This window comes from Neophocaena asiaeorientalis, unplaced genomic scaffold, assembly GCF_003031525.2.
Source record: "Neophocaena asiaeorientalis asiaeorientalis breed wild unplaced genomic scaffold, Neophocaena_asiaeorientalis_V1.1 scaffold504, whole genome shotgun sequence".
NCBI lineage: Eukaryota > Metazoa > Chordata > Mammalia > Artiodactyla > Phocoenidae > Neophocaena > Neophocaena asiaeorientalis.
This window is the reverse complement of record NW_020174438.1, coordinates 7,373,497-7,386,246: the sequence shown is the minus strand read 5'-3', so window position 1 is coordinate 7,386,246 and position 12,750 is coordinate 7,373,497. Positions and strand designations below refer to the sequence as shown.

Below are 12,750 nucleotides of genomic sequence, written 5' to 3'. Positions count from 1 at the left end.
AGTTGCAGCATGCAGGCCCTAGAACGCGCGGGCTTCAGTAGTTGTGGCGTGTGGGCCCAGTGGTTGTGGCACACGGGCTTAGTTGCTCTGCGGCATGTGGGATCTTCCCAGACCAGGGATCAAACCTGTGTCCCCTGCATTGGCAGGCGGATTCTTAACCACTGCGCCGGCAGGGAAGTCCCAGGGGCAGAGTGTTGAATGGGGCATCCAAGGTTGGGATGGTGAGTAAGACTCTGGGCCTAAGACTTGAATGAATGTGTGAGTGATCAGAAGCTGTCTTCCCCCACCTTCACCCCCCGTCAGCCTGGCATGAATGGCCCAGTCTGTTATAAAAAAAGACAGATGTGGGGTAGGGTTCTTAGTGTTACAAGACCCCTTCAGAATTTTGACTTTTCCTGTACTTGCTTTTATCTCTGCTAGCTCCATGTTGACTTCTCAGTCATGTTCGGAATTCCTGATATTTTGTCTGTCTGCTGTAGCCCATTCTGTTAGGTCTGAGACTGACGGAATTTAACGATTCATTTTGTGACTAGCTCTGGGCTATACACTGTGTATGTTTTCTCCTCAAAGGCAGACACGTTCAAACTGCGAGCTTGCCAACTGACTTCCTGTACGTTGGGCCAGCAGGTGCTTTAGGCATCCTGTAGCAGCTAAGGCCAAGAACATCAGGAGGAGATGGTCAACCAAGGTCTCGAGTACATAAAGGTGGAGGAGCCATGGAAGCCACAGTGGCAAACGAGAAAGCTCTCTTCCATCCCCTTTGCCCTCAACACAAGATTTTGGACTTTTCCCTCAAACCTATATAAACCCTTAAGTGTCTTATCTCCATAACTAAGGCCTGGAAAAGTACTCATTATAAAATTGTCTTAGTCTATTTGGGCTGTTATTACAAAATACTGCAGACTGGGTAATTTATAAACAATAGAAATTTATTTCTCATAGTTCTGGAAGATGGAAAGTCCAAGATCGAGGTACTAGCATGGCTGCGTTCTGGTGAGGACCCTCGTGCAGGTTCACAGCCAGCACCTTCTCACTGTGCCCTCTCATGGTGGAGGGAGCAAGAGATCTCTGTGGGGTCTCCTTTATAAGAACAATATTCCCATTTGTGAGGCTTCCACCCTCATGACCTAAGCACCTTCCAAAGGCCCCACCTCCCAATACCATCAAATTGGGCATTAGGATTTCAGCATATGAATCTGGGTAGGGGTGTGACACAAACATTCAGACCATAGCAAAAAATAAATACATTATTTTGCGGTACGCGGGCCTCCCACTGTTGTGGCCTCTCCCTTTGCGGAGCACAGGCTCCGGATGCGCAGGCTCAGCAGCCATGGCTCACGGGCCCAGCCGCTCCGCGGCATGTGGGATCTTCCCGGACCGGGGCACGAACCCATGTCCCCTGCATCGGCAGGTGGACTCTCAACCACTGCGCCACCAGGGAAGCCCCCAAATTCACTTTTTAAATCTCCTTTCCTCTCAAGTTGCTGCCATATCTTCTCTTTTCATTGTCACCAAACTTTTCCAGTTGTCTTTATGGTTTCTGCTTTTGCCCCTCTCAAGAGACGGCTCCATTAGAGGTCAACAGTGAACATCCTAATTTTTAAGTCCAATGGCCAAAGATACTCATTAAACCACTATTCTGGAGGCTGGCCAACATCAGGTTCTAAGAATACAAAAGTCATCTAGTGACTGTCCTTAGGACCTCAGAATCTGAGGGAGATGTTTTTGACCCCACCTCCCTTGGATTTTGAGACACCAGTGTTCTAGCTGTAGTCCTTCTTTTCACCCTCCTGCGAGGGCTTCTCTTTTTTTCTGTCTGGCCTTTGAATATTGGCTCTATCCTTTTTCTTTTACTTTTACTCTATATTTTTTGTCTGGGAAATCTCATGTAGTCCAATTGCTTCAATTTCCTCCTATGTGTGAATAGCACATCTGTATTGCTGGCTTACCTATATCTTTTGAGCTCCAGAACAACTGTTCACAAGACAACTCTGTAACATGAATACGTTTACAACAAAGCTCATCACAGAACCTCAGACCTGCTTCTCCTCTGCTATCCTCATTCTCTGTGAATGGAATTACTTCACCCAACTGCCCAAGCAGAAACTTGGTATCGTGCTTGACTCTTAACTTCTTCCTCTACCTCATGTAGTCACACACGATGTCTAGTCTATTCTATCTCCTGTATATCTGTTTGATCTGTTGGCTTCTCTCCTTCCCCCCTGCTTCTGGCCTAGTCTAGCCTTCTCTCAACTCCCCTTGGATTCCTTAACTAGCCTCCTATTCGGTTTCCTTGCTTCTAGTCTTGGCCCCTAACCCGTCTTCCGGTCTGATGGAAGAATGATATTTCTGAATTGTAAATCTGATCCCTTTTCTCTCCATTTAAAAATCCTTCGGTGGCTTCCCCTGGTCTTCAGGATAAAATCCAAGTACTTTATCATGTCTTACAGGGTCCTTTGTAACCTGATCTTGCCCGGCTTTCCTGCTTCATTTCCTCCACTTCTTCCTCAAAACTAAATCCCAGCTGTACCAAATTACTTACTTGGAATTTCTCAACCACTCCATTCTGTTTCATAATTCAGTGCACTTCTACCTGCAGAGCTTGCTGCCTGGAATGCCCTCCCAGAGGACCTCTCTACCCAAAGCTTGATGAATGCCTATTCATTCTTCAAGATGCAGCCCTAGCATTGTTTCCTCTGAAAAGTTCCTTATTGACCTCCTCCTTTCTTGGTACTCCAGTATGCCTTGTGCACACCACCTTCTTAGCTACCTGTCTTACTATCTTATACTTATTCATGATCTGTCTCTCCAACTGGCCTGATGGGCCCAGAAGGAGTCATCCCTGTATTCTCTATACTAGCACAGTGCTTTGAATGAAAAAGGACTATGCTTGCTAAATTCATTTGATAATTATTTTTTGAGTGTCTCTTATGTACAAGGAAGACACTGTACTGGGTACTGTGATGAATTTTGCAGGTTCTCTTTCCTCTCTGTAAGGCAATTTCTCAGTCTCCTTCATAGATTCTGCATCCTGTCTGTCCTCTAATGTCTGACCTCAGTCTCCTTTCCCTCTACATATACACTCTGAGTCATCCCATCCATTTCCTTAGCTTTAATTGCCAAGAACTCCCAAATGTCTTTTCCCGGCGAAGAACTCTTTCCTAATCTCCACATGCTCCCAGGCATCTCAAACTCAGCACATACAAAACTGAACTATTTTTCCTTTCTTTTGTTCCTTTTGGGATAAAAGGAAAAGATAACTGTAGGAAAGCTTCTGAGACCATTTTAAGGAAAAGAAGTTAGAAATTAAGTCAGAACAATGGTATTGAGTTTTCAATGACATCTCTAGGTACAGCTTTTGCATTTTCATCTCCTTGAAGTGAAGAGCAGTAAAACTTTAATGCTGTGCTTCCCATGCTGGGCTACACGGTGGTGTGCCAAGGCATATGTGAAGGCACAGCGTAAACAAGTCTCATCTTCTTAGAGCTTAGAGCATCAATTTTGATAGAATTGTGTGTGTATGTATGTGTGAAATGTACAATATTTAACTTGCAGGAACTAAAAACATTACTTTTATATTAAACAGATATACTGTGGAACAGAATGCAAAATATCAGAAAAGGTGAAACTCCTTTCCTCAAAATATAAGCACGCAGACCATTTTTATTATTAGAGTATCTCAAATTTAACTACCGAATTCATGTTCCTGAGTCAGAGAGCTACAATATGGCCCCACATTTAAGGGCACGGAGAGGAAAACCTTAAGGGTACAGACGTTACCCAGTAGTGAACAATGGGGAATCAGTGTTGCAGGAAGTTCATTTTCAGATGAAGTAAGAGGAAACTGGGGAAGGGAGGAGTTAGTAAACCTAAAATGCAGAGCTAGGCTGAAGAACTTAGTACAACAGACATTTATAGATGCCTATTTCGTTCCATGTTCTCTACTGGGTAGCCCAAGAGTTGATTAGGTATGTCCCCTACCCTCTAGGAATAAATCAGCTAGTTATGGGTGCTGAACAATGTAATTGTGCCATCGCTACAATGATGTACGTGTGAAACTGGACCACTGGAAAAGTCCCTAACTTAGCTTGCAGAATTCAGTGAATACTTCTCAGAAGAGGCATCAGATCAGCTTTTGGCTATGTCTTGGAAAATGTATAGGTATTTTCTGTCTGTAGGTAGGTTAGAAATATTTCAGGAAATTGAAATGTGTGGGAAACGAATTAGACACATGCTTACATTCATGACTGTCATTATGAACACTTAAATCCCTGGAGAGGAAGGAGCCCATTTCTTCAGTCTTGGTATACTCAGCAGGGTAGCTTAGCACTGTCCCTGCACACAGTACCATGCTTATGGTTTTATACAGCTAAGCCAGGGAGCTGACTATGTCATAGACAACATGTAGCTTACTCCTCCTCATTTAATAAACATATATTGAATCAGGTCCAGTGGTAGGTATAGAGTTACCCAGAAGAATGAGTCCCAGTTCCTGGCTTTGGGAGCTCAGTTGAGTGAAGGCGTCAGTCAAGCAGACAGGCTACTGTAGTAGAGTGTAATGAATGCTTTGACAGACATATGACCCAAGGGCTATTACTGCACCCAGGAATGGACCTAGCCCCATCTGGAGGATGATGTGGAGTTTGGAGAAGGCCTCAAAGCAGTGACTTTGAATAGAGATTTGAACGACGTGTAGGAGGTAATTTGAAACAGGGCAAGCACAACAGTAAAGGCACCATCATGCAAAAAGGTATGATATATTCAGAGAATAACAAGTTAATTTCCTGTGAAGGGTGGTAGCAGGTAATGGTAGGAGACGAGCCTGAGAGGTGACTGAGACCAGGCCATAGATGGCCTTTGTGCCATGATAGAAGCCTGGATTTTATCCAGCAAAGGTAATGGTAAATCACTGTCATGCTGGTTTAGATCAGTGTTTCTCAGAGAAGGTTGTAAAACATTAGTGAGTTGTAAAATCAACTTAGTGAATTGGGACCATCATTTTAAAAAAGTAAACTAGAAGAGTAGACAATATCGATGCACACGATATTTGTACAAATAAATAATGTTTTGTGATGCTCTTGTTTCAATTATATATATACATGTCATTTCGTGTTCTGATGTGTTTTTTGATCTGTGGGTCATAGTAAAAAAAATTTGGGGAAACAATAAAGATTCAACAGTACAAAATAATTTACCAGATTACTTTCAGTAGAAATTAACAGAAAACTCACGCACAAATGGGAGTAGTCACTAAAGATTCTTACTATATGGTATCTTTTAGTTGTTCTGACCTACCACTCTAAGTGTCATCTTCAGCCTAGAGCCAGTTCCCTGTGTTTATCAGAATAACAAGCAATCTTACTCTTATCTAGCGGAGTAGAGCCTGGATTCTCATTGCCTCAAATTATTTAAGGCCTGTCCATCCCTGAATCCATCAATAGCTAGGGGATGGAAGTAGCAGGACTGCCTTAAACTAACCTGGGGTGGATGTTTGGGAATTAACCCACTGCAGGGAATTGTAATGCAATGTGGTAAATCCAGTGCATTATGGGAATACCATAGTGGCACCTAGGGTCACAAAGTAATGAACTTAGGTGTGGAGATGGTCAGAGCAGTCACCCAGGAGATGCCAAAAGTTTATGTACCAGGCAGGTAGGTAAAAGGGGGAGGGTTTTCTGGGTGGTAGATGAACAGAAGGTGTTAGGGAAAGACCTGCATAGGGAAACAGTCAAAATAAGGCCTTCCAAGCCTCTGGAGCATAAAATTAGAGGCAAGGGAAGAAGTTGGAGCAACGAGCAGGTGCCTACTCACCGAGGGGAGACATGGTAAGGAATCTGGACTCTCCCTACAGGAAGAGAAGAGCCACTGGAGATCAAGCAGAGAATTAAGATAGCAAATTCCTATCACCATGGCTGCAGTGGGGAGGAAGGCAAGTTAGGAAGTTATATTTCTGGGGGCCAGGAGGAAAAGCTGTGAGAGTCCAGCCATAACTCACCTGTTACCGTTACTTAAAGATGTGGTTTTAATTTTAAGGAAAGAGCTTTCTCTAGGAGTCAAGGATGACTCCAAGACATCTGGCTGAGGTGAATGTTCGTACCAAAAAGACAGAAAGAGGGCAAATTTTTTTAGAGTAGCATTCAGAGTTGTAGGTTTATTCAATAAATGTTTTGAGGGCTTCCCTGGTGGCGCAGTGGTTGAGAGTCCGCCTGCCGATGCAGGGGACACAGGTTCGTGCCCCGGTCTGGGAAGATCCCGCATGCCGTGGAGCGGCTGGGCCTGTGAGCCATGGCCGCTGAGCCTGGGCCTCCGGAGCCTATGCTCTGCAATGGGAGAGGCCACAACAGTGAGAGGCCCGCGTACCGCAAAAAAAATAAATAAATAAAAAATAAAAATAAATAAATAAATAAATGTTTTGAGTGTCTACTATACATCACTCAAAATATAATGTCAGAAAGAGCTTTCTCGCAATAGTGTGAAAGACCAACTGGAGTAGAGTAAAAGAGATGAGACCCCTGTTGGGAGCAGATGAGTCTCAGACTAGGGCAGCTGTACTGAAATAGTACCAGAATAGCTCTGTCACTGAAGCTAATATCTGTCTGCTAGACCAGTGACCCCTCCACCCACAGCCTTTTTATCTCAGACAATGGATGGGTTTGGTGGGCCAAACCCCCTCTGTAGGTCTGGCCTAAGATAAAAATCTGTTTTTTCCACTTTACTAGAAAGATGGAATTTGCTAGGCCTTGCTATCACGTGTTCATGCAGGGATGATAGCTCCAAGTCTTCCCACGACTATCACCCCTGTCAAGCCTGAGTGTGAGGGATGGGCACCTGGGCCAAATCTGGCTTCACAGTAACTAGTGCACATAAAGGAACTTCCTACTTTTCATATGCCCTGACCATTCTAAGCCGGATGTCCTTTTTCTGAGTTCCCGGAGAGGCCCAGATTGAAAACTTCCAGGAAATTCCCACAGGTTTAACTTCCTAATCTTCCTCCCACTTCAACCCTCTCCTTCACCCTTCCATTCCCACCCCAAGAGGAAGGAGCTTATCCTGGAGTCAACATCCTCTGCTGAACACTTCCACTCCCTTGGCCAGGGTGGTGGTACATCTGAGTTCTCAGGTCCTCTCCTCTGAGGCCTATTTGGGGCTTGAGGTGAACACTTAAGGGTGATATGTGATCTTGTCCAGAAACAGAGGAATGGAACCTTGAAGGTTCCTAGAATACCAGATTATTACAGAAAGTTCACTTCTAGATGTTCACCCTCCCACCCGTCAGGAGGTAATCCTTCTCTAAGAAATCCCTGGGGCTCAGTCTCTATGCTAGATATCAAAACTCAATCACCTCTGGGGGCTAAGTTTGGAATTACAGGATACATACCCCATATAATCTAGCATTAAAAAAAACAAAACTGTGCTAACCCAACCCAACCCAGATTTAAGAACCAGAAACATACACCATGAATTTACTATCCCACACAGACCAAGCATGTGGGTAGTTCTCATTCTCCAGAAATCCCAAGGGGAGGGGAAAAGAAAATCAGTTTACATATAGTCATACACTGAATTTTATCTGTTGTGCAAAGAGAGGGTTATCTGGCTCCCAGAAGGTTTTGGGCTCCAATCAGACAGTTCATTTTACAACTCAAGATCCAGTTCTTCTTAAGAGATTAAAAGAGCTCCCAAGGCCTGTGGATCATGGGCACTGATGAGGGCCACATACCCTTTGGCTCCAGTTAAATCTCTGGTGTTTGAACTGTGTGGGAGCTGTGGGTGCTTGCTTCCTGATCCTTCCGCAGCCCCTGAAGCAGCTGGTTTAGGAGTGTGAGGTTGCTGTCTCTGTGAGGAAGGGGCAGGGGTGGAAGGCAGTTCCCTTTATACTCGATCACTGCCATCTTGGCCCGATCCTGCTTATTCCGGTTTGGGATCTGCAGCATTCTCGTGTAGCCCCCATTCTGACCTTGGTACCGAGGGGCCAGTACGTGAAACAGCTTTGGGATCAAGTCTTTCTCCTGGAAGGGGAGAGTTATCCAGGAGACAGCAGAGTCAGGCACCACCGCAGAGATATTTAACTTTCGGCACTCCCAAAGGTAGGGTACACACACACACACACACACACACACACACACACACACCCCTTCCCTCACCCTCTGATGTGGTAGAGTCAAAATTACACAGAGTGGATCAGTTACAGGCAGTTGTGCAGATTGAGATTCACACTGAATTCAACTTAGGACACAGATCTCTAATTTAGTTCACATTTGTCCATAAGCGTGTGCCTTATCTTCATTCTGCCCAGTTCCCTTTCCTCTAACAACCCCCTCCCACTTAGGGAGCAAAGGATGAGATTTGGGAGGCAGACAGGTTGCACTCACCGTGAGCCAGAAGTCAGCCATGCGCATGGCTCGTTCGTTGGTGTCTCCCAGCTTCCCATAGTCGATGAGCTGTGAGGACATAACATCACTGACCCAACCCGAGCAAGAAAGGAGGCCATCAGTCTTACTCCTTAAATGCCGGACTGCAATCTCCTCATTTCATACACTAGCAAAGCAACTCGCCAATTCAGGCAACCTCTAACTCCGCAGCCCTAACCAGTCTTCAATGAGAGGGGCCGGAGGAGTAGGTTCCGCTCACTGTATCAGGGGAATCAGCCTTCGGGCACAGCTTACCAGGGCGGTCCCAATTCTTCCCCAACTCCAGCCGGGATCCCGCCTCCCCAGGCCAGACCCGCGAGAGGAACGAGAGGGTCCCGCCCCTCACCTTCTCCGCGTAGCCCCTCAGCTCGTCCACGCGTGCCCATGACGCCTCGATGCGTTCGTGTCGCACCAGTCCCGTGAGCAAGTTCTGCAGCAGGTGGATGCGGGACTCGGGACCAAGGCCCAGGCGGCGGAATACGCGGCCGTGAGAGATGGCAGCGGCGACCGACAGCCGCATGCTCCCAACTTCTTACAGCCCCTGTGAGGCCGGAACTGGAAACTCCAGGGGAGAGGGGGCGGAGAGGCGGAGCTTAGAGGACGCATGCGCCATACATTGGTGCGTGGTGGACGTGTTTGCGCATGTGTATCAGAGCCTGCCTCGTTGGCAGACTGGGGGAGGGCGGGGAAGGGGCGTTGACTTCTTCCAGAGGAAGCGAGCCTGGCGGGGTTTGGACCCTGGGAACGCTCCCTGTCGGCCGGGGAACCAGGCGCCCCCTGGTGTGGAGTGACCCGGCTGTCGGGTTTCACTGGTGCTGCGTCATTCGTCTTGTGGCCGGTAGGGCGCTGGCAAGGTCCGCCTGGTGTCGGCTAGAAAAGTGAGTACCTGAGGGGAAAGTGCCTGGCGGGGTCCTGGTCCCTCAGGCTGGCTGCCCTGCCCTCCCTGAGGCGCGGCGCCTCCCACACCCTGAGCGTGTCATTTTTAAAAGAAAATTGTTTTCAGTAGTAATGGTGAAATGAGTGGGATAACAATGATATGAAAGAAACGCAGATGGTGAAAATTTTCTTTGGTTTAAGTTGTTGACTGAAAAAAAGCACAACATAAAAGTTGAGAGTTATGTTTTATTTGTCAGACAAAACTGAGGACTTAAGCCGGGGACACAGCAGCTCAGATAACTCTGAGAGGCTGCTCTGAAGAGGCAAGGAGTGGGGTCGGGGTGGGGTGGGTTCCAGGATACATAGGAGTTTTTGCAGCAAAGACCAGGTAGTTGGAGCATCAAAAGACTGCTGTTCATAAAAGAAAACCAGATATCTCGTTAAGGAATTTAGCGCTTTTCTATGCACGAGACGATGCAAGAATCTGGGCTCACTGAAATCATTCTTTTGATCTGCACCTCAGCTGTTTGGGACCAGTATCCTGTGTTTTCTCATCCTGAGTCTCCTCAGGGTGTGTTGTCCGGGGTGGCTGTAGTGGCTGATGGCTGCAACATCCTTTGTTTACTGATAATGGCAGGTGGCATTTTTAGTTCACAAAGTACATATAATCATCCCGGTTCAAGGAGAATTACTGCACTCCAAGGAAAAATAATGGGCTAATACTTTTAAATTACATCAGTGTGTTTTTTATTTTAAAACGGGGAAACCATACCTATGCATTTATGTGTTAAGTAATGAACAGTAACATTATAGTTTCTGGTTTTGAGTCTTCGTGTCTGCCGATTTGCAATGACCTGGTCAAAATTGCTCTTAGTTATGGATTCAGATATGTCCCCCCAACATAAAAGATATGCTAAGACCTACCCCACCCCCATATAGCCTGCATCTCCCTCACCCAGTACCTCATGATGTGACTTTATTTGGAAATAGGGTCCTTGCAGATGTAATTAGTTAAGATGAGGTCATACTGGATTAGGGTGGGCGCCTAATCCAAAGTTACTGATGGCCTTATAAAAAGAACACCTGTGGAGAGACAGAGACCCACAGAATGCCATGTGACCCGGAAGGCAGAAATCAGAGTTGCCTAGTTGCAAGCCAAGGGTTTCTGGCAAACATCAGAAGCTAAGAGCAAGATATGGAACAGATTCTTCCCTAGGTCCTTCAGAGAATGCATGGCCAAACTGACAGGTTGATTTTGGACTTCTAGCCTTCAGAACTACAAGACAGTAAATTTCTGCTCTGTTTGTGACACTTTGTTACAGAAGCCCTAGACACATATTCATGTTTGTTAGAAAGCATATTTAGATTTGTCATTCTGTCTTCCTCTCAGGTGACCAGAGAACACCTCTTGCTAATTTTAAAAAGTTTCTTTTGTCTGAAGCAACATACATGCAAATAGGAAAAGTCTTAAACATATGGATTTGTTGGCAGAAATTTATACAAACCACACTGCACAATAAATTCCAGAAATTACAATACTGTCTGTGTCTTGTTTCTTTGGGATCGATTCTTGCAGCTTTCAGTTATCTCCACATTTCACTGTAACATCGTCATCAGAAAATTCATCATGAATTTCAACTGGTAAACACTTGGGAAGATTTTCTTCTTTGCAAAAGTCAGAGAAAATGAACATTGACACTGGTGTTATTTGACCTATTGCTTTAAAAAAGAAATGTCCACTTGGTCAAAATGTACAGCATCAAACATTGTCCATATTTATTTTTTTGGTTATGTGCGGCTGATCTAGGGTGGCCTCAGCCTGCAGCAGCTTGAAGCAGGGTTTCGGTTACTGGCCAGTGATTGAGGTCGGGTCGCGGTGGTGAGAGCGCCGAATCCTAGCCACTAGACCAATGGTCAGTAACAAGGCCCTGGCCCTATGGCTTTGCAGAAAAAGAATTCCCACAAAGATGGAAAGTGGTGAAACAAGTAAAGTATTAATTAGGAAAAAAAGAAGTACAGTACGTGTGGATAGACACATGGGTGGGCTCAGAGACAGGGTTGCGCCCTTGTGGCAGTTTAAATCACTTATATGGGGCATTTCTTCTGTGTTTCCTTTGGCCAATCATTTTGGTTTGTCTGGTTCAGAGTCCATATTGGGTGTATCTCGGGATCTTCCCATGTATGCACACGCATCTCTTAGCCAAGATGGATTCTACCGAAGAGGCCTATGGGTAGTGAGCATCAGTTGGCATCCGTTAGCATCACTCCCCTTTTGGCCTCCAAGGAACCTTTCTGCGCATGTGTAGTTGGGGAGGTCTCCTGACACAGAGAATGAGAAATATGTGGTCTCTTACCTTCTATCTGGGCAGGGCCCAGCCTCCTCTCTCAATTGTCTTGTTATTTCCCTCTTGGAGTACTGGTCCACAGGGAATGAACTTTGACCGTTTGCCCCTGGGGTCCCATCTGTCTCCTGCTTCAAGATCATCATCTCTTGTTTGTTCTCCTGGCAGTATTCAAACTTTTTGTCTATGTCAATTTCTTTACATTTTGTTGGTGCATAGTTAATGGCTTTCTCTACAATTTTTGAGGATTGATGTTCAAGAAGCCATTTTAAACCTTGGTGTCTTACTGTATGTTGTTCAAGGCATATTCTGGCTGTTTGTAGATACTTTTGTGTCTGGTTGATCTCATCTGAAACTTCACCTTAAAACAAAAACAACTCAGGAAAGAAAAATCTCATACAACGAGGATTGTTTATTTTAAATTTATAGTTTTAGAAGCAGGGCTATATTCTACCACAAGGGTTGGAGGTACAAAATGTGCCTCAAGTGAGCTTGAAAGATCACAAATTGTTATGAATTTATCAATACTATGAAAAATAATACATGTGGCCGAATCTGACTGTGTAACTGATAGTTTTCCAAATTAACTTGTGTGTGGAATAAAATGTTTCAGTGGATTAGTTTCAAAAAGTGATAGTTTGAAGCTTACATGTATTTTATTTTAACGCAACAGTAACCATATCAATTGTTTAGAACTTAGACCAACAAAAGATTTTTCTTTAAGGGTTATTATATCACTAACACTGTTTAGCATAGTCATGCAATGTGATAAAAATAAGATTGACTTTTAGTTAGTTTTATTACGATTTTAAAATTCTTTACAGAAAATTCACCTCCTTATGCTTGCATTGGGCCAGGCTGCATCTACCTCCCAACCCTTGGTGCCCGCTGGCTTTGAGAGATTTTGGGACTAGGATAATTGCTTTGGTGTCAGAACTATTGTAAATAGAAAAACAAGCTTTCTCCTTTACTCTGAAATAACTGCATCCTCTTCTACTGATGGCTTCATGAAGCAATGTCCTGGGAGCCTGTACAGGGAGCTCAGCAAGTGCTCAATCAGGGATTTAATGATGATAGTGAAAAGCAATTGTCGATTGGACCCCAAGCCAACTTTTTTTTAA

General features: G+C 44.9%; 2 protein-coding genes across 2 annotated transcripts in view; one reads left to right on the top strand and one right to left on the bottom strand.

Annotated features, from left to right (window-relative positions):
- Positions 1-7,434: 7,434 nt before the first annotated feature.
- On the bottom strand, positions 7,435-8,977 carry MRPL17 (mitochondrial ribosomal protein L17). The gene is made up of 3 exons (XM_024756946.1): positions 8,758-8,977; positions 8,373-8,441; positions 7,435-8,009 (listed from the first exon to the last, which is right to left on the bottom strand). The coding sequence occupies exons 1-3, from the start codon at positions 8,929-8,931 to the stop codon at positions 7,734-7,736; spliced, it is 519 nt and encodes a 172-aa protein (XP_024612714.1). The 5' UTR covers positions 8,932-8,977; the 3' UTR covers positions 7,435-7,733.
- Positions 8,978-9,157: 180 nt separating this feature from the next.
- The window catches only part of ZNF215 (zinc finger protein 215), a 145,381-nt gene continuing 141,788 nt past the window's right edge, over positions 9,158-12,750 (top strand). Inside the window, exon 1 of the mRNA XM_024757102.1 lies at positions 9,158-9,289. The gene's annotated coding sequence lies outside the window, so the exon portion shown is untranslated. The remainder of the gene's footprint in view (positions 9,290-12,750) is intronic.